Source organism: Phacochoerus africanus, chromosome 6 (genome assembly GCF_016906955.1).
Source record: "Phacochoerus africanus isolate WHEZ1 chromosome 6, ROS_Pafr_v1, whole genome shotgun sequence".
NCBI lineage: Eukaryota > Metazoa > Chordata > Mammalia > Artiodactyla > Suidae > Phacochoerus > Phacochoerus africanus.
In genome coordinates this window covers 18,424,558-18,445,457 of record NC_062549.1, presented here as the reverse complement: position 1 = coordinate 18,445,457, position 20,900 = coordinate 18,424,558, and the positions used below count along the sequence as shown (strand labels likewise).

Below are 20,900 nucleotides of genomic sequence, written 5' to 3'. Positions count from 1 at the left end.
TTATGGTTTCAGGCTATTCGTGTGTTTTGCTCACAACCCAGCCCTGACATCCCCGTGGCCCCGGAGACCGTGACAGGTGCTTTTGGTGCCCCGCCCAAACCTACTCAGATACCATTTACTGTGGCTGTGCCCCATCCCTCCTTCTGGGGGCTTTGCTTTTTTGTGGGTTCACATCCATTCCTTTTTTCAGTGAGTGCCCTGGGCCACTGGGGCCCTGCTTGCACAGACAGCCTGAAGAGCCTGTAGGATGACATCCTGCCAGGCAGCCTAAGCTTTTGATGGACTGCTGGGGGAGGGTGCAAGTCCAGTCACCTGCTCGAGCTGGGGCATAAGGGAGTCAGGTATGCTGCAGGGAAGTGCGGTCCAACAGGACTTTCTGTAATGATGGAAATATTCTACATCTGTGTTGTCTGAAGTTGCTGAAGCTAAGGGGTCCTTGAAATGTGGCTAGTGTGATGGAGAAACTAAACATTTAAAATCCTGAATGAATAAATGTATACATACAAGAATGAGAAAGCAATCTTTATTAGACTGCTCAGAAACTGTGAGGGGAAAGCTACGTATTAGGGGAAGTTTTATTACCAAAGTTGCCTGAGATTTACACCTTGAAACTACCTTCTTTGAGCTTTTGTTCCTGAAAACCATTCCAGGAGGCATGAGTCCAATTTATCTTCTTAGTAACTGGGAGACAGTGATTGTGGTCTAATCTTTCTTTGGTTTCAATTACAGGAATGTCTCAGAATCTGGACATCAGTGCCATGGATGAGGATGTGGGTATTAACTGCAGAAGGTGATGGGAATTGTGCTGAATTTGAATGAACCCCAAAACATAGCCTGAATCTTTGTAGGCTTGGATTCTGCTTATTAAGGTTTTCTTGTAAACATCAATAGTCTTTTAATAGGTCCTGCCAAAATTTTTGAGTTTTAGGAGATTCAAAAATTAAATTACTATTTTATTTCACTTTCTTTACTTTATTAGTATCTAGGTGATCTAGGCCCGGTTCCTAGGCCCCGAAGGCTTCCTCTGCTCACCTCTGGGGCCAGTAATGGCCATCAGGTTACCCTTGCTGTTCTCCATAACCAACCACCTGGAAGAATGAAAGATTTTAGGAAGTTTCAGCTTTATTTACTAGTGCCATTTTGATTTTGTGATACCTTTGCTCTCCTGCATGGTCTCATTCTCTTCCCTGCACCGGAACCTTCCCATTTGGCACCTCAGTCCCTTCAGAATGGAGAACCCATCTCATTTCTGATTATCTCTTGCTCAGAACAGGTACCCCAAACCTCAGTTCGCTACGTTCTGTCCATTGGACCAAACTCCTTCCAGAGTCTGCCCCACATTGTTCGATAATTCACTCATCAGACACATGAGGGTCTGAGATCGGCAGGCACTGCGCCAGGGAGGCCACAAATATTACATTAGCACACATAGCTTCTAGGCAGGAAACAGAGGTAATAGGAATAATGAAAACTGCACCCATGATCATAAGGCACATACAGAAAGAGCTGGCAGCAGAAGCCAGGTCTGAAGTCAAGACTCTGGTGTGATGTGCTTTCATGCTCAGGATATAACCCTTTAAAGAAGGGGGTAAGCCTATGATGCAGTAGGGTAATGTGACATGAGCAATAACTATGCGTTGAAGGTCCTAAGAACAGACAGACCCTGGCAGCTCTACTTCCATAGGAAGCATCACACGACTGCAGAAGAACTTGGTACAGGGTCTCCTGCTCAGTGAACTTTTCACAGTACAATGGGACATTCCCCTATGACATTTTCTGTGCCACCAAGAGAAGACACTTGCTTGAATCTACGGGAACTTTGAGATGGTAAACACACGTGTATAGTTATCTCAAACAGAATGGGGTGGAAACCCAGGAAGGTGACTAGATAGGGACCATGTCACAGATGCCACTGTTCCATCCTGATGGAGAAGCAGTTTGTGCTCTGGCTCTGTGTTGCCCCATCTCTGGTTGTAAATGATAGTTAATCCACATGGATAAAACATGCGTGACTATATTCTGGAGGAACTCTCAGCTCCTATTGCAACAGGACGCAGAAATATTACGTGTTGAAATAATTGTAATTGATTAGAATAGTTGCAAATGGCAACCACATCATACCCAAACATAAGACTATGGCTACCTGGTGGCAAGAAGAGGGTACGTGTGGACTGGGCTGGACCAGGCTTCCTTCCTCCGTGGCATGCTGTCATAAATTAGAAGGTCCTTCTCAGTCAGTACAACTAGGGCAGGCTTCCACTGTTTCTCACCATCCCCAGGCACCTGAAATAGATCATCAGACAACAATCTGAGAAAAGAGTAACCAGGAAGGAGAAGCTGGCACCCCCCCAAATCAGAAGACCCAACAATGCAAGTGATCTTTGGTTCAAGTTGTAAAATCAAAATGAGAAGAAACCGTTCCTGGTTGCATGATTCTTGATCCTTGAAAATAAGTTTTCTCATGGGTCCTGGTACATATAGTCAGTGCAGCCAAGAAGTAGCCCAGCAGCCAAACACCTGTCACCAAATCCTACTTGCCAGTCAACACTGAAATCTCTATTTCAGAGTGAGACGCAGATGCAAAGGGGAATATGAACTCCCAGCTGGATCTCTAGTTGAGTGTCTTGTTTTTATTATGAAATGGAAAGGTCTGAAAGCTTTTTTTTTTTTTTTTTTCCTTTTTACTGCCGCACCTGTGGCATATGGAAGTTCCTGGGCGAGGGGTGGAATCAGAGCTGCAGCTGCCAGCCACGGCCACAGCCGCAGCCATGGCAACACCAGATCTGAGGTGCATACACCAGATCTGAGCTGCATTTGTGACCTACACTGCAGCTTGCGGCAGTGCCAGATTCTTAACCAACTGAACCACAACGGGAACTCCCAAAAGCTTTTGAGTAAATATCCAAAGGCTCTACAAATGTACTTTGGAGGAAAATGTCTGTCTGCACAAGCATGAGACATCACAGCTCCTCCCCCCGTCTTTCACTCTTAGACTGTTCCTATGATTCCAGCACTGTCTTGAAATTCTCTTGTTCTATTGAATGTTTAGTTCCACTCATTGCAAATACTTCTTGGACTCAAGGGCTGAGAAGATCTGGCAGGGATACAAGAGGATTCAAATACCAGCTGGAATTTGGGACCAGAATATCTATAAAGTCCCTTCCAATCCTGAGATTTTGTGTAGCTCAGATCTTATGAGCCATTTACCCCTCTGCCCAGTGTTGATCCACCCCAACTCCCTTAGTGTTCTTCCATCAATGAAAATGCCCTCTTTCCAATTTGAACTCTGGGTCCTGGGATAAATCTTTTCGATCAGTTTGGAAAAACTCAATGCTCTAGCCTTCCTACTCCAAGTACAGATCATGTTCCAGTAGCATCAGGGTCACCTGGACACTTGTTAGAAATGCAGAATCTCAGACCCATTCTGGACCTACTAAATCAGAACCCACATTTTAGCAAGATCTGCAGGTGAAGATGCTCATTAAAGAAAGGAAACACAGGAGTTCCCGGTCGTTTTGCAGTGGAAACAAATCTGACTAGGAACCATGAGGTTGGGGGTTTGCTCCCTGGCCTCGCTCAGTGGGTTAAGGATCTGGCGCTGCTGTGAGTTGTGGTGTAGCCTGCAGACATGGCTTGGATCCTGAGTTGCTATGGCTGTGGTGTAGGCCGGGGAACTGCCATATGCCACAAGTGCAGCACTAAAAAGCCAAAAAAAAAAAAATACGAAACACTTCTCTAAATGAAGCTATGACTGTCCTTGACACTGGCAATTAATCCAGAGAAGATTCAACCCTCTCATAATAAACCACTATCCCAAATCTATTCAGAATTATGTAAACAGCACTAAATAAGTATTTAGTAAGCCAGTATTACTACATACTTTACTAGTATTACTAGTATTTAGTAAGCTAAATAAATAATAAAGTTAACTTCTTCCCTTTCTATTTTTATCATTAGTTTTTCTTAAGAGCCACAGTGAAATCTGTATTGAGGTTGAAGCAAGTGTATGTGGCTTTAGAAATGAATGATCAAAGGGATAATACGAGGTTTGAGCTTTGTAGGTTACGTAGCTTATAGGCCGCCCGAATCTTAGTCCCTGCTCTATTATTTACTGCCTTTGTGACTCTGGGCAAGTTATTATTCTCTGAGTTTCTATTTCCTCACTGATAATAATAACATCATATACAACAGTGGTTGCTGGCTCTGGAGCTCAAATGCCTGAACATAGCTCTACAATTTGCTAGCTATGGGACCTTGGGTAAGTCAGTCAATCTCTTTGTATCTCAGTTTCTATATCTATAAAATGGGGGAAATAATAGTACCTATATCAGAGAGTTGTTGTGTTAAAAATATCTAAAATGCATAGCCCAGGGCAGAATAAGCACCGTTTCAAACTTGCTTAGCAGCATGTACCTTATTGGGCTGGAGAAGAGATTAAGTGTAAAGTGCATTGTTGTATGCTGAGCACTGTGCCTGGGAGGTGGGAAGGTAAAATTAGGGTGGCAAAATTATGGCAGACTCACTGATTTTGAAACATACCAAGAAATGTTACTCTTTGGAAATGGTAATACTATGACAAATTACTGACTTTCCTTGGGAAAACCGTAAGGGGAGCCAAGAATATCTTTGGTGCTGACAACATCAATTCATTCTCCTCCCAGGAAGAATCCACTGCACAATGATCACCTTTATTTCTCAATGCCCCTTTTCCAATAATTACAAATGAACATTTCCTATTTAGAATGAAGAAATCCCCTGTAAAGTTATTTATACTAGAATGTGAATGACTGCCCGGCTTATTTCTCCCTTTACGCATTTTACGCATACAAGAAAAAATTTTCAGTTTTAGCTTATTACTTTTTCCAACGGAACAACAGCATTTTCAAGAGGTCAAAATGAACTGTTAGAGAAGTCGATGGACCAGACCCTACAAGGTAAATAAGCTATGGGCTCAAGTGTAAAGTGTTGATGGGGGGAGGGTCTCGAATACATTTTTTCCAGCCTCTACATTAAACCTAGTAAATTGCTTTTCCAGCTCATTAAATAGGACTGGAAAGCTAGAAATGATCTTCCCAAAGTGCCTGTCTTACTCACCTAGTCAGATCTGATCCATTAACTTTGACTGGAACCAGTCATTTAAATGTGAACACAACTAAGCACCATCCTTCAAAAACAGTATTAAGTTTGCAAAATAAACTTCAACAGTGAATACCAACAGTAAAATGCTTTCTATTGGTGGGATCATAAACTCACCCACACGTCAAGTGGTATCGACAGATATGAATAATTCCAAAGCCCTAAAATATTGTGTGGTTTATTAAAGAGCCCTGCGTGGATATGTTCATTCTGTTGTGAGAATACTCAGAGCGGGCAATTTCCACCATTCCTGTGCGCAGACTGTTGATTTTAATACTGTGTGGGTGCTCAAAGGTAGAAGTCTGCCCATGAGAACAACCAACTTCCCAAGGAAAAAAAAAATTCATGTTGAAGAACAGGGTTTTTTGTGTGTTTATTAAATAATGATTTTTTTTTTCCGTTATAAGGTTTTTTGTTTATTTTATTATTACTATTATTATCATTATCATTGTTATTATTATTTGGCCATGTCAGAGGCATGCAAAAGTTCCTGAGCCAGGGATCAAACCTGAGCCACAGCAGTGACCAGAGCCACAGAGGTGACAAGGCTGAGTCCTAAAATGCTAGGCTACCAGGTAACTCCTGAAAGAACAGGTTTTTTTTAAACCATACTTTGGGTCATATGAGCTTCACACTGTAAAGCCTTTCAAGAGCATTTTCTGAGTTCTTGCATCTCTGCAGCACCAGGATGCAGGCTCAATCCCTCTGGCCCGGTTCAGTGGGTTAAAGGATCCTGATCCCTGTCCTGGGAACTTCTTATGCCACAAGAAGGCCAAAAAATTCTTTAGACTCAAATATTTACGTTGTTGTTCAGTGACAACTTCTATCACAAATCCAAATTTCTTGGCACCCAAACATTCTCCAAGGTTAATGCTACGGTTTGGGGGATGCATCTGCACTTTATTGAAATGTGACTCCTGAAACATTTGTGACAATGTCCATCTTCATCCCAGATTCCCACCATCAGATGCTATAGAGGTCTGTGTCCCAAGAACTGATCAGTTTTTGAATGAAGAAGCTAAGAGGAAAGAAACAGGGAAATAGACATTCAATTCTGAAGTTATTCAACTGCGGTGAGCTGAATGCTCTATCCCATAGTCATCACTGCAGAGCATGAGAGAAGAGGTTGACAAAACGGCAAGAAGAATTTATGAGAGAGAGGAGAGAAGTCACTGGTACGAATGGAGGGAAGTAGATATGAATGTCTAAAAACAACACACGGCACACCTTAAAATTACACGACGTCACATGTCCATTACATCTCAATTTAAAAAAGAATTGAGGGATGCGGTCACTGAATTTGAGACAGGTCTCAAAAGTCACCTGGTCATAAAACAAAATGTGAAACGATTGAAAGAGGGTTTGTATAGGGTTGCAGCCTGGTTGGGCGCCCAGACTTTATGCCTTTATCCTCCCACAGTGCACACCTCTGCGTGGAGTTTCTAACAAACATTGAAAACTACTGACCTCATTTCTTGTAATATACCTAGAATCTGTTGATGACTTTCAGAGAGATGGTTTTAAGGAAAACTTTCAGGACCCTTTTTGAAGGTGTTTGCAAAGAAAAGAACGATACTGCTGCCTCTCAGAAGTGTAAGGATTAAATGAATTTACACAAAATTTTTGCAAAAGTGTCTTGCCCACAGTAAGCAGGCAAGCCTTAAAAATATTGGTTACTCTTGTGGTGATCATTGTGTAACATACAGAACTACTGAATCACTAGGTTTGGCACTTGGCAACTAACATAGTGTTGTAGGTCATTTATACATCAAATGAACAAACAGACAAACAAATTCATAGAAAAAGAGATCAGATTTGTGGTTACCGGGGTGGAGTAGGGGAGGGGGCATTGGAGGAAGATGGTCACAAGTACAAATTTCCAGTTATAAGATAAATACTAGTGGTACACAATATGATTATTATAATGAACACTGCTATATGCTAGATATGAAAGTTGCTAAGAGAGTAAATCCTAAGAATTCTCATCACAAAGAAAAAATTTTTTTCCTTTTCTCTTATTTTGTATCTTTATGAAATAGTGGATGTTCACTAAGCTTTTTGTGGTAATCAGTCTGTAATGTATATAAGTCAATTCACTGTGCTGTATGCCTTAACCTTATACAGAGCTGTATGTCAATCATAGCTCTATAAAGGGAGTTCCCTTCATGGCTCAGCAGTTAATGAACTAGACTAGGATCCATGGCAATGTGGGTTTGATCCCTGCTTTCACTCAGTGGGTTAAGGATCTGGTGTTGCCGTGAGCTGTGGTGCAGGTCGCAGACGCAGCTTGGATCTGGTGTTGCTGTGGCTGTGGTGTAAGCTGGCGGCTGTAGCTCCAATTCGACCCCTAGTCTGGGAACTTCCATATGCTGTGGGTGCAGCCCTAAAAAGACCAAGAAAGAAAGAAAGGAAGGAAGGAAGGACAGAAGGACGGAAGGAAGGAAGAAAGAAAACCTCTGAGTGAACTTGGGCAAGAATTACTTGCCCTCATAGCTCTAATGTCCTAATTTACCGAAGGATGGGATAAGACTGAAGTATCACTAACAACCTTTCCAAATTCAAAATCAGATTTTTTTTTTCAGTTTACAATTCCCTGCTAATTAGGCTGTGACTGCTTTATTTCTAGACTCTTGCTTTATCCCTCTGTTCAGTGGACTTTGTTCACAGGGCAAAAAAACAACGCCTGAGTCTCTTCTCTGTTCATACCAACTCTCTCTTCCCAGCATATTTATTTCCCACCTTCCACCTGAGCCCAGGGTGGCAGGAAGAGGCCAGTCTTTGGAGCCAAATGACGTCTTCAAAATCTGGCTTTACTAGTTCTCAGCTGAGAACTGCTATAAGCACTTATTCATGGAGGTGTTAACATGCTAATCATGGCCTCCTCTGCATATTATATGAGGATTAAATGAGACAATGTACACAAAGCGTTTCTCTTGTGGCAGATATTGGTAGTTTAACTACCCCCATTGCAAACCTTAAGTACACTTCTTCCAGCCATCCTGCTCAGGAAGGAAGGTCTAGAATAGACAGAGTGACTGATAGTAGAGTCAAAGTTCAGAAAGGAAGAATGTCCCCGTCACAACCTTTGTTTTGGAGATTGTGGTTATCTCGACAACTTTTTTTTCTTTTTTGACAACTTTTTAATTTAAGCCTTTTCACCTTGTGTGGCTAGGTATTTAAAACACAGGACAAGATACCAGAGTAAAATAATGAGCAATTGTCAACTTCCAAATGCTTTACAAATACTTGATAACTAAGCTCTGACCCACCTTTCAGAGAGGCAAATAAGACCATCTCCACTTCATCAAGAGAAGAGGAAGATGTTTAAATGCGACCACAGGGAGGACAGGGAACCCCTAGGCAAGTCCCACTCAGCCTGCTCCAGAGCCACCTCAAGACCTAGCAGCCGGAAGCCAGCAGGGGCATCCACACCACAAGGCAGAGGAGCACGGAAAGAAAGAGAAGGGAGAGCAGAAAGGGAAGGAAGGCTAGAAACAGGAGGTTCAGGACAGGGCTCTTTGGGAACCCGGCTTCCCAGGACTCATTCCTCTCCTCTCACACAATTCCCAAATTGTCTGGCACCTGGACCACACGTTGAACTCAAGGGTGGCTTACTGTGGGGAGGCAGCTGAGTGATCCATTCCGTTTGATGGATGTCAAGACAATGATGAAAAATGTCAGAGAAGGCTGAGTGAAAACATGGAGAGAAGAGTAGGGGCCGATGGTGGGACACTTAAGGAGAGCATCATTTTTATATGTCAACCCTCACAACAAGCAACAGCAATGGTCCCCGATTTCAAGCTTGCTCCCTCCTGCCAAATTCTGAACCCGGCTCTGGACTTCTATAAGCCACATGTAATAAAGCCCCAGATTCCAAGTTCACAGTTGGGATGCTCGCTGGAGTCCACAGGCAAGTTAGTGAGGTAAGACCTTGGTGTTTAGAGCCCTTAGATGTTGGCAGGACCATGCTTCCTCTAGAGGCTCCAGGGAAGAATCCTTCCTTGCCTCCTACTAGCTTCTGGTCAAACGACTGACCAGTATTCCCTGGCGTTCTGTGGCTTCATGCTGCACAATCCTAATCTCTGCTTCCACTGTCACATGGACTTATTTCTGTGTTTTAGGGCCTTCTTACAAGGACATCTGCCATTGGATCTAGATCTAACCCTCTTCTTTTTTTTTCTTTTTACAGCTGTACCCAAGGCATATGGAAGTTCCTGGGCCAGGGGTCGATTTGGAGCTGCAGCTGAGGCCTATGCCACAGCCACAGTACCATCGAATCTGAGATCCATCTTCAACCTACGCAATAACTTGTGGCCATGCTGGATCCTTAACTGACTGAGTGAGGCTAGGGATTGAACCTGCATCCTTAGAGATAAGGTCAGGTCCTTAACCCGCTGAGCCACAGTTGGAACTCCAAGCTCACCCTATTCTAATATGACCTCAACTAATTACATCTGCAAAGACTCTGTTTCCAAATCAGGTCACACTCTGAAGTCCCGAGTGAACATGAACTTGGGGAGACAGGGCTGAGATAAGAAATTAATCATAAGAAAATGGTCTGAACCCATTACACTTTCAGTCAGTTTTCCAGTTTTCTTTTTTTCCCTTTGAATACTTACGAACCTGGAGAAGATTTCTTGAAAGTTCTTTTACTGAGTATGCAGAAGGTCAGATGCTAATGTACTCTGACGGAGGCCTTTGATGGAGCTATTAAAAGGAATGACTTGGTTCCCAGGATTTCATAATGAGGCCAACCTTAGGGCAGATTACATATATCCTGGGAGGTAAGTGCACAGCCAGGGTTTTAAACCTCCTCTCATCATACGGCATCACGTAACGAGGAGGTGGAAGCCAGGTGAAGGTCTAGTCCTCATCACATGGCTGTGATGAGAGCAGAGCATTTCAATCACGTGACTGTGGCCTTTCCATTATCTGGCCTCATGTGCTTATTCCTCATGAGACAGTTCTGCAAAATGACATCATTCTAAACTACATTCCAGGAAGTGATCCCACAGTCTCTTCATGCTTAAATAAGATTGTTGCAGAGTTCCCTGGTTAAGGACCCAACATTGTCACTACTGTGGTGCAGGTTTGGTCCCTGGCCTGGGAACTTCCACATGCCACAGGTGCAGCCAAAAAAATAAAATAAAAAATAAAAAGATGGTTGGATTCTACTTGGATTACTGTGTATTTCTGTTTTACTGTTGAGTTCAGGCTAAACATAATCAACCTTGGACTAACGACTTGAAAGAATGAGATCTCTCCACCCGAGCCTGTGCCTTGTTAACTTTGGGATAACTTTTCACCCTACACCTGCCTCCACCTTTTGAAAAGCAGAATAACAGCCACTGGAACACCTACTATGAGCGATGAAGAGCTCCACTCCTCTCCTTCTGCCCTTTTCTCCACCTCAATCTAATTAACTCCCCCCCCTAAGGAAAGACGTGCCATGACTCTAATTGTCCACATCTAGCAACTGTCACTAGGACTCTAAATAGCAGTCATTGTCATGTTTGTCAGAAGTGGGTGTCTGCGGTCACTACCCAATCACTCCCAACCCCTGGGTCTGCCTGGTGAGAAAATATACGCTGGGCTGATCCTACAGGTAGACTGGCCGTTTTGGTCCACATCATGGACTTGTTTCCATATCCAAGCATCCCTGCTTCAAGAGGGGCCACAGGAAGCAGGCAAGGTGCAGCACTTCAGCCTTGTTCCATATAATCCAACATTCATCAGAGTTTGGCATCAGGGTCTACTGGGCACTTGCTTAGCTATTCATAAATATGTTTCTTCTTGTTTCATATTAGCACATCATCCTCTGCTGCTTTCTGTTGGGGACCCCAGAAAGGAGAAGAGGTGAGTAGCAATATCATCCAAATCCTACCGTGAACCCCCCACCACTCAGCACTCTGGGAGAAATCCTGGCCATAAACTTGAGCTCCAAACTGGATTCTGCTATATGTCTCCTTTGCCATGCCCACTTTGAGAAACTGCCTGCTTATTTCCCTGCCCACATTAGGTTTAACTACTAGACAGCTTCTTCTCTCCTTTCCTCCAGCAAAACCCTGGTTCCATGCCCATTAGCCTGCTTCACCTCCTTCATTCATACTGCTTGATCTAGACCTGCCCACTCTGTCAGCCCCATCTGTCATTAATGAGCCTCAACTCCTAGAAGACTATTCACCAACCATTCCATTTAGAGTCAGAAGATTTATTTGTAGCCCCCTTGGTGCCTTGGCTCAACTGGGAAGATCCTGGGTTTTCCCCCATGACATGGCCATTTCCTTTGGACCCTTCCAAACACCAGCTGTTGGGAAGGAAGCCCTGCTGTTTGTCTGAAAGTGAATTCCTGAGAGGGCTTCAGAGTTGTTCATTCTTTTAAACCTGTAAACATTCCATTTTCATCTTGTTTACTTGTTTGCTCAGCTCAACCTTTTCTAAGAAAAGTCCGAAAGTAAATTTCAACTCTGTGCCCCGCCTGAATGATACAATATTATAACTGAATAAGGTCAGAATTATTGGGGGTTTGCTATACCTTTGAGTCTCTTATAAATAATGGTAAGTTAGAAGCAGCAGTTAGGAGAGAAAGGTTTAAAGAGAACATGACATATTAAATTTGGTTTTTCCTGAAGCGTGGTTGATGTACAATATTATGTGAGTTTCAGGTGTACCAAAGAGTGATTTAACATTTAAATGTATTACAAAATGGTCACCATGGTAAGTCTAGTCACCCTCTGTCACCATATAAAATTATTACAGTATTATTGACTATATTCATTATGCTGTATATTATATTCCTGTGACTTATTTATTTTATAACTCTTAATCCCCTTTACCTAGTTTGCCCAGTTCTTCATCTTCCCCTGCCCCTCTTTTGGCAACCACCTGTTTGTTCTTTGTATCTATGCATCTATTTTTCTTTCTTTCTTTCTTTTTTTTTTTTTTTGTCTTTTTGCTATTTTGTGGGCCGCTCTCGCAGCATATGGAGGTTCCCAGGCTAGGGGTCTAATCAGAGCTGTAGCTGCCAGCCTACACCAGAGCCACAGCAACGCAGGATCCGAGCCGCATCTGCGACCTACACCACAGCTCACGGCAACGCCGGATCGTTAACCCACTGAGCAAGGGCAGGGATCGAACCCGCAACCTCATGGTTCCTAGTCGGATTCGTTAACCACTGCGCCACGACGGGAACTCCTCTTTCTTTCTTTTTTAAGATTCCACATGTAAATCATATAATTTTTATCCTCTTACTTCACTTAGCATAATATCCTCTAGTTCCTGCCATATTGTTGCAAATGGCAAGATTTCATTCCTTTTTATGGCTAATATGCCATTGTATATACACACATCTTCTTTATCCATTCATCCACTGATGGAGGCTTGTGTTGTTTCCATATCTTGGCTATTGAAAGTAATGTTGCTATGAACATTGGGATACATGTATCTTTTTGAATTAGTATTTTTGTTTTCTTCGGGTAAAGACCCAGAAGTGGAATCTGAGATCATATGGTAGTTCTATTTTTACTTTTTGAGGAGTCTCCATCTTGTTTTCCATAGAAGTTGCACCAATTTACATTCCCACAAACAGTGCACAAGAGTTCGCTTTTCTCCACATCCTCGACAACACTTTTCATTTGTTGTATTTTTGATGATAGTCATTCTGAAGGGTGTGAAGTGATATTAGATTTGGAGTCATTTACATCTGATGGTTTAAAATCCACATGACAGGAAAAAAGATTCTCTGTATCAAGGAAGGACATGGCTGAGAGAGTAGACACATCTTAAGAGCCTACGCTATGATGAGCATGTTAGGGGTTACACTGGGGTGCTCCCTCCTCTCAACTCATACGTCAAGTCTTAACTCCATATACCACAAAACATGAACATTTTTGCAAATACGGTCATTGCAGATGGAATTAATTCACACTGGACTACAATGGCCCCCAATTTCACACGACTGGTGTGTTATAAAAGGGGAAATTTGAACACCAACACACACACGAGAAACATATCATACAAACATGAAGGCAGAAGTCAGGGTGATGCCTCTACAAGCCACAGAACAACTTAGGTTGCCAGAAACCCATCAGAAGCTAGAGAGAAACAAGGAACCCACACTCCCTCTTAGCCCTACGAAGGAACCAACCCTATCAGCACCAGAATCTTGGGTTTCTAGCATCTGGAACTGTGAGACCATCCATTTCCGGTGTTTAATCCACCTAGTTTGTAGCAGTTTGTTAATGGCAGCCCGAGGAAATAATACAAGCACAGGGCTGTTTCACCTCCCTTAATCCTTTCAACACTTTGGGCCATTTATTATTGTTCCCATTTTCTAGAAGAAGAAACTGTAGTTCAGAGAATACAAGCCAAGGTTCTACCAGGGTTCCTGTGTTCAAAGTTGTGATATTTTCACATTACAAAGCTGCTTCCCATAAGAAAAAGGGGATGACGTGGGAAAATGATGTGAAAGCCGAAAGGGAAGGCGCAAGGGAACTGGGCTGTGACACCATAAGCTGGCGGCAGAGCATGGGGTCCCGTGGTGGTTCTGTGTAACAGTGCAGTGGGCTCTTTCTCTGGGGCTGTCCCTTTGCCCCTCTTGATCCTACCTCCTGGCATATGAGGCTTCACTCAAGGCAGACACCAGTTTAAACCAAGTTCCTAAACTCCCTTCCTAATAATCAAAGCTCTTGACTCTCCTAGTCTCACATCTGATTAAAGGAATTCAAGACTTAGGTGTAAGTGACTCATAACCCATAATAAGTTGTTCCACTAAAGGGATATTTCTATTTATAACAAGTAGCTGAGACAAAATTAGTCTGTTATATTTACTCTCCACTGCACAGTTAAGGGGCTAGTAAATGAAACATAGTTTATTTTCTAAAGGCCATGAAATATTCCATTATAAGTTTAATTTGCTTATTTGTGTTATTTTAGTAAAGCCATTTTTTCATGGGTCACCCCAATACAAATGTTTGCAAATTCTAAGACAGTTAAGTCCAATTTAACATACTGTGTAATTTTAAATCAACTACATATCATATGTTTAGGGACATATAACAGATGAGTACAGTCGGCTATGAAATAGCATTTAGATATTTGTAGCTACCCAATTTTTCTAGATATTAGAACCACTAGAAAGTTAAGTGGCTTCTGACCCTTCCAGCTCATGGCCTAAAAAAATACTAGATTCAAAACACACCCTCTCAGCAATGTTATAGTGACTACATTACTGATAAACAAAGAGTCACAAATTTAGGGACCACAAAGGACCAGATCTAAGAAAAAACAAACTACCATATGACATCACTTATATGCGGAATCTAAAATATGGCACAAATGAACCTATCTACAGAACAGAAACAAACTCATGGACACAGAGAACAGACTTGTAGTTGCCAAGGGGAGGGGAGTGAGTGGGAAGGACTAGGAGCTTGGGGTTGGTAGATGCAAACTATTGCATTTAGAATGGATAAGCAATGAGATTCTGTTGGATAGTACAGGGAACTATATCCCATCACTTGTGATGGAACATGATGGAAGCTATTTTGAGAAAAAGAATGTATATTTATGTATCATTGTGTCACTTTGCTGTACAGCCAAAATTGACAGAACATTGTAAATCAACTATAATAAAAAATTTTTTTAAAAAGAAAAGGAAAAAAGAAATTAACCACATCCCACTTATAAGGTGGCTTCTTTTCAGCATTGGCTTATCATTACCAGGAAAGACTGTGGGCACAGCATTGTCCAACTTCTGACTTTTCAAAAGAAGCCATAATTCTGTCTTTGCATGTGAATTCTCCCTCTTTTTAAAAGTTTGTGTGTTAGTTTCCTACTCTTGTTCTAAGAAACGACAACAAACATAGTGATATGTATCACCTTACAGTTCAGGAAGTCAGAAGTCCTAACTGGTACTGGTGCTGGCCAGGCTGCTTCCTTCTGGAAGCTTAAGGGGAAAGTCCATTTCCTTGCTTTTCTAGCTTCTAGATGCTGCTGCCTACATTCTTTGGCTCAGGACCCACATCACATTGCTCCTGTTTCTGTTACCTCATCTCTCCTCTTTTTTTTTTTTTTTGGTCTTTTTTTTAGGATCGTAACCACTGCATGTGGAGGTTCCCAGGCTAGGGGTCGAATCGGAATTACAGCTGCCGGCCTACACCACAGCCACAGCAACACCAGATCTGAGCTGCATCTGTGACCTATACCACAGCTCACGGCAATGTCAGATCCTTAACCCACTGAGTTAGGCCAGAGATCGAACCTGCATCCTCATAGATACTAGTTAGATTCGTCCCCAGTGAGCCACGATGGGAACTCTGCTCATCTTTCCCCTTGATTCTAACCCTCCTGCTTCCCTCTTACAAGGCCCATGTAAGGAAACTGGGGTCGCATGGATAACCCAGGGGCAATCTCAACCATCTCAAGATCATTAATTCATCTGCAAAGCTTCTTTTCCATCTAAGGCAGCATCTCCACAGGCTCTGAGAATTAGGCTGTGGACATCTTTGGGGGACCATTATTCTTCCTACCTCAGATGGAAACTCATTCAAGTTAGGAAAATAACATATGGAGTGAAGTGTTAGAAAGGTTGGCATTTTTTCAAAAATCTCCAGCATGTTCTCTCCAGCCCCCTCCTCGCAAAATGGGTATGGAGGAAACAAGGTGGCCAAAATATGGACAATTATTAAAACTGGGTTATGAGCACCTGGAGGTTCATTATTATTTTTCTTTTATATAAATTTTTAAAAACTATGTAATAAAAAATTAAAAGAGGAGTTTCCTGGTGGCTTAGCAGGTTAAAGATGGGGTATTGTCACTGCAGTGGCTTGGGTCACTGCTGTGGTGCAGGGTCGATCCCTGGCCTGGGAACTTGCGCGTGCCAAGGGCACGGCCAAAAAAAAAAAAAAAAAAAAGTAAAAGTAAACAATTCGGAGACCAAGGAAAATGCGCCTGTAACCAAGACACAGCCTGCAGACTGCCAGTTTGCTCTTAAACTGGGAGCACCTACCTATTGAGAAATACACAACACACACAAACACAATCACCACAAACACATGCACAGGTCTAACAAAGACGGTTTCGACAAGTCCTCAGTGCTCCTCCAAGGCCCCAACATTCTGCTGAAGTGTGACCTGAATTAGCTGAAGGCTTAAGTATGAGAGTGGGTATTGGCTATCACGAGAGATCAGCTAAGAGCAACTTCCATCCTCAAAACGTGTGTGTGTGTGTGTGCATGCAAGTGTGCATGAAAGTCTTATGTCGCTCCTAGAGGCACAGAGAGTGGCTCTCTTGAAGGAATACCATCGTGGTCTCTATTTGAAAAGTGGGTACAAAAACAAGTAAACTTGTAGTGCAAGTGATACGAGTGAAGGGAGAGCAAAAGACGGAAGTTTGTGATGTTTCTTGGAAAACTGAGGTTAGGAGAAAATGTTGGGACCTTGGCTTCAAGATTTATCAACTTAAGGAGTTCCTGTCCCGCTCAGCGGAAACGAACCCAACTAGTATCCATGAGGATGCGGGTTCGATCCCTGGCCCCATTCAGTGGGTTAAAGGATCCCGTATTGCCCTGAGCTACGGCATAGATCACAGATGCAGCTCAGATCTGGTGTTGCTGTGGCAGTGGTGTAGGCTGGCAGCTGTAGCTCCAATTCGATCCGTAGCCTGGGAACTTCCATACGCTGTGGGTGTGGCTCTAAAAAAGAACAACAACAACAAAGATTTAGGTACTCAAAGTTCTTGAGACGCAGTGCCCACAATGACAAAGGTCTTTATAGTAACCCTCTAACATGCTACTCAGTCTTGTCCCCTTACTTATTCCTTCTAACTTTGGAAAAGTCAGCCTCTGGAAATTCCCCTCTTGTTGTGGGAGGCGTGTCCTTCATGCACTCATGGTTCCATATTGTTTCCAGGTATCATGGTACCTGCATAATGCCTGGGATACAGGGGGTGCTCAGTAGATTCTGGCTGAACGCTGAAGGACTGAGGTCACACTCGGTGTCTTAGGCCCCGATGAACACCATAAGTGGTACCAAATCATTGCTGCCCTTGGAGCCCAGCAGCCTGTGCTCACTGTGCTCTTCCATTTTCACACACCCGTGGCTCCGATTCCTTGTTCCCTTCACTAGGTGTGAGTCCTCCACACTCAGCTTCTAGAAATGGATGAAAGGCCGCTTCTAATTTGTGACGTTCACAGATAATTAAATTAGACTCCTCTCCGTCTGCTGGAGAAAAGCTATTTTACACTTTCATTAACTCCAAAGGGCCATTTCAATTACAGTCCCTGTTGGTAAACAAGTTATCTTTGACTTACAGCCTTTACTTCTCTAATGCCCAGGAAATATGCCCTTTAAAGGGATGCTAATAGGCAGCAGAAATTCGGATTTTTTTAAAGTTATCTTTTGAAAGACAGTTGGCAACATTATCATTAAATCCAAAGGAGCAAGTTATTTTTAAAAATAGTCTAGGCTTTGGTGTCCTTTGTTTTGCTTTCGCTGTATCCATGGGCTTCCTTATCTCTTTCCTGATTCTATTTATCCCTTGAAGGAGGAAACCAAAAGTTCTTTGAAGGAGTAAGTCATGACGATGGAATACAGAGCCCAAGGAAGATGGTCAATAATATTGTCATAACTTTGTATGGTGACAGGTGGTTACTAGATTCATTGTGATCATTTCATGCTGTATGCAAATGACAAATTATTAACATACTAGGACTGAGTAGCATGTTAGAGGGTTATTATAAAGACCTTTGTCATTGTGGGCACTGCGTCTCAAGAACTTTGAGTACCTAAATCTTTGTTGTTGTTGTTCTTTTTTAGAGCCACACCCACAGCGTATGGAAGTTCCCAGGCTACAGGTCGAATTGGAGCTACAGCTGCCAGCCTACACCACAGCCACAGCAACACCAGATCTGAGCTGCATCTGCGATCTATGCCGTAGCTCAGGGCAATACGGGATCCTTTAACCCACTGAATGGGGCCAGGGATCGAACCCGCATCCTCATGGATGCTAGTTGGGTTCATTTCCGCTGAGCGGGACAGGAACTCCTTAAGTTGATAAATCTTGAAGCCAAGGTCCCAACATTTTCTCCTAACCTCAGTTTTCCAAGAAACATCACAAACTTCCGTCTTTTGCTCTCCCTTCACTCGTATCGCTTGCACTACAAGTTTACTTGTTTTTGTATCCACTTTTCACACTTGAATTAACATACTAGTGTACATCAACTATATTTCAATTTAAAAAAGATTATCAAACGCAAAAAAAAAAAAAATGTAGATTGTTGGCCCCAACACCACATCAGCATTTTCTAAAGTCACAGCTTGTTCTAACAGCCATTCATTAACATCAGACATCATAGTACTATTTACTATATGAAAATGAGATCAATACGCTTGCTTTCAGTTGGATCTCTCAAAAGTTTTATAAGTAAAAAGGATTCCTTTCAGAGATGTCTCAAACTTTATGTGTCCAAGAACCAAGTGAAAATTCCAAAATCCACTTATCCTACTTTTGTTTAAATGCCTTCATAAAACCTGCCCCAACCGGGAAGATTCATTTATTTTCTCTGACCTCCTGGAAGCAAGGAGGCAATCTAGTATTAAGATCATAAATCTTGTTGTCAGACAGATCTCGTCTCAGCGTCAGCTCAGCTATTTACAGTATGATCTTGACCCAGTTATCTTCTCCATGCTTCAGTTTCCACATCTGTAAAATGGGGGTAATTAAAGGCCCTCTCCTCTATGATTATTAGGAGGATGGAATCAGATAATGTGTATACATGGGTTACAGTACAGAATACAGTACCTGGCAAATAGGAAATTCCCAAAAATCAGTGTTTCTCAACATTTGGTGTGCAGCTCACCTGCTTTTGAATTAGCTGGGCTGCTAGTGACAAATTCAGATGTCTGCCCTTCTAAGACCCAGTTATTCAAAAGGTGCTGGGAGTGGCACTGTGAACCTGCATTTATGGCAAGGGCCCTGGGAAGTGGTGTGTGTGTGATCCTTCGAGAACAGTAGCAAAAAGAGTTAATTACCATGACCACAATCATAGTGTTTCCTACCCATGATTTGCAAAGACCAGCTGCCTTGGATTCTCTGCCTTAGAGTCACTGGGGCACTTCTTAAAAATACAGATTCTTTTTTTTTGCCTTCTTAGGGCAGCATCTTCAGCGCATGAAAATTCCCAAGCTAAAGGTCAAATCGGAGCTGCAGCTGCCAACCTACACCCCAGCCACAGAAACATGGGATCTGGGTCTTGTCTGCAACCTACACCACTCCTCACAGCACCACAGGATCCTTAACCCATTGAGTGAGGCCAGGGATTGAACCTGGATTCTCACGGATACTATGTCGGGTTCTTAACCCGCTGAGCCACAATGGGAACTCCAAAAGTACAGATTCTTGAATCCCAAAGCTACTGAATCATAATATCTAGGGACTGACACTACACATGTCTATTCTTTGCAACTTCTGGCAATTCTAATGCCCATCCCACTCCGGAAATCGCTGGTCCACATAACTCATTCTGACACTGGATCATAGCCCTTTATTTATTTATTTATTTTTACTATTTAGTCAGTGTCTATGATCCTATGACAAATGTTTGTTGCTGCACTGAGCTGACCTGAATTAACGGCGTCTCAGCCCAAGTAAGCCTTTCAGCTGTGATAGGCCCTGCTCAGGGATTTCCCCTCATTTCTTCCTAATGTGATATCCACGGGCACTTGATGCCTGCATGGTAGTTTTTCCAAACTCTAGTCATTAACTGACAGTTTTCATGATTTTTTTTTCTTTTTTGTCTCTACTTTTTTTCTTTTCCTTTTTTCGATTTTTAGGGCCACACTCGAGCCATATGGAAGTTCCCAGGCTAGGGGTCGAATCAGAGCTGCAGCTGCTGGCCACAGCCACAGCCATGTGGGATCTGAGCCACGTCTGTGACCTACGCCATAGCTCCTGGCATCCTTAACCCACTGAATGAGGCCAGGGATTGAACCCACATGCTCATGGATCCTAGTCTGGTTCCTAACCTGCTGAGCCACAATGGGAACTCCTGACTTTACTTATTATGGGAATAACTGCTAGCTGCTATTCTCTCCTTCTTTTTACTAAAATAATTAGAATGATGGAAATTATGAAGTGATAATATGTCCAGCCAATTGGACATATGATATAATATCTCCTAGCTCCAGCTTTCATATTCCTTGGTAGTCACCTTCCTCTACCAGTTCCAACATAGGCATGTCCTCCACCTCCACCCCATCAGGCTTATTTAAATATCCAAGTTCATGTGCCTTTGGTTGGATCACATATCCAGGCAACTCCTACTCTGAAAAGAGGTCTCCTTCACGTCTGTGGGTGCGCTCTTTGTCGTTATCAAACAGGAAGCAATATGTTATTTCCAAATAGAAAAGTAACTGTGAAAACACCCGGTGACATGTGTTTCTCTTTTTCTCTCTAACTGAATGTTTTCTCCTTCAGATTTCCCTAACGCAATGAAAAAAATCTTTGTGGTCAATGTGCTCCTTTCTAGAGTAAAAGAAACATGAGGACAATGGCAAGAACGTTTGAACACCCTACAAAAGCTCAGCAGAATTAAATGAGACAAGGAAGCACTGTTTCAAATGTTATACCATGTCAGAGTTGAAATCTTTCCAAATGTGACATTTTCTAGATGATCTTGAACCTCCCGGGAGGGCTTTTAATGACAGGTTTCATATAAAATTACCCTCATAGTAATTAAATCTGAGATCTAACTTCAGATGTATAAA

At 42.6% G+C, this 20,900-nt stretch overlaps 1 protein-coding gene across 1 annotated transcript in view; it reads right to left on the bottom strand.

Annotated features, from left to right (window-relative positions):
- The window catches only part of SNTB1 (syntrophin beta 1), a 232,535-nt gene that overhangs the window by 21,552 nt on the left and 190,083 nt on the right, over nucleotides 1-20,900 (bottom strand). Inside the window, exon 5 of the mRNA XM_047783343.1 lies at nucleotides 2,144-2,283. Coding sequence (XP_047639299.1) covers nucleotides 2,144-2,283 — 140 coding nt within the window. The remainder of the gene's footprint in view (nucleotides 1-2,143; nucleotides 2,284-20,900) is intronic.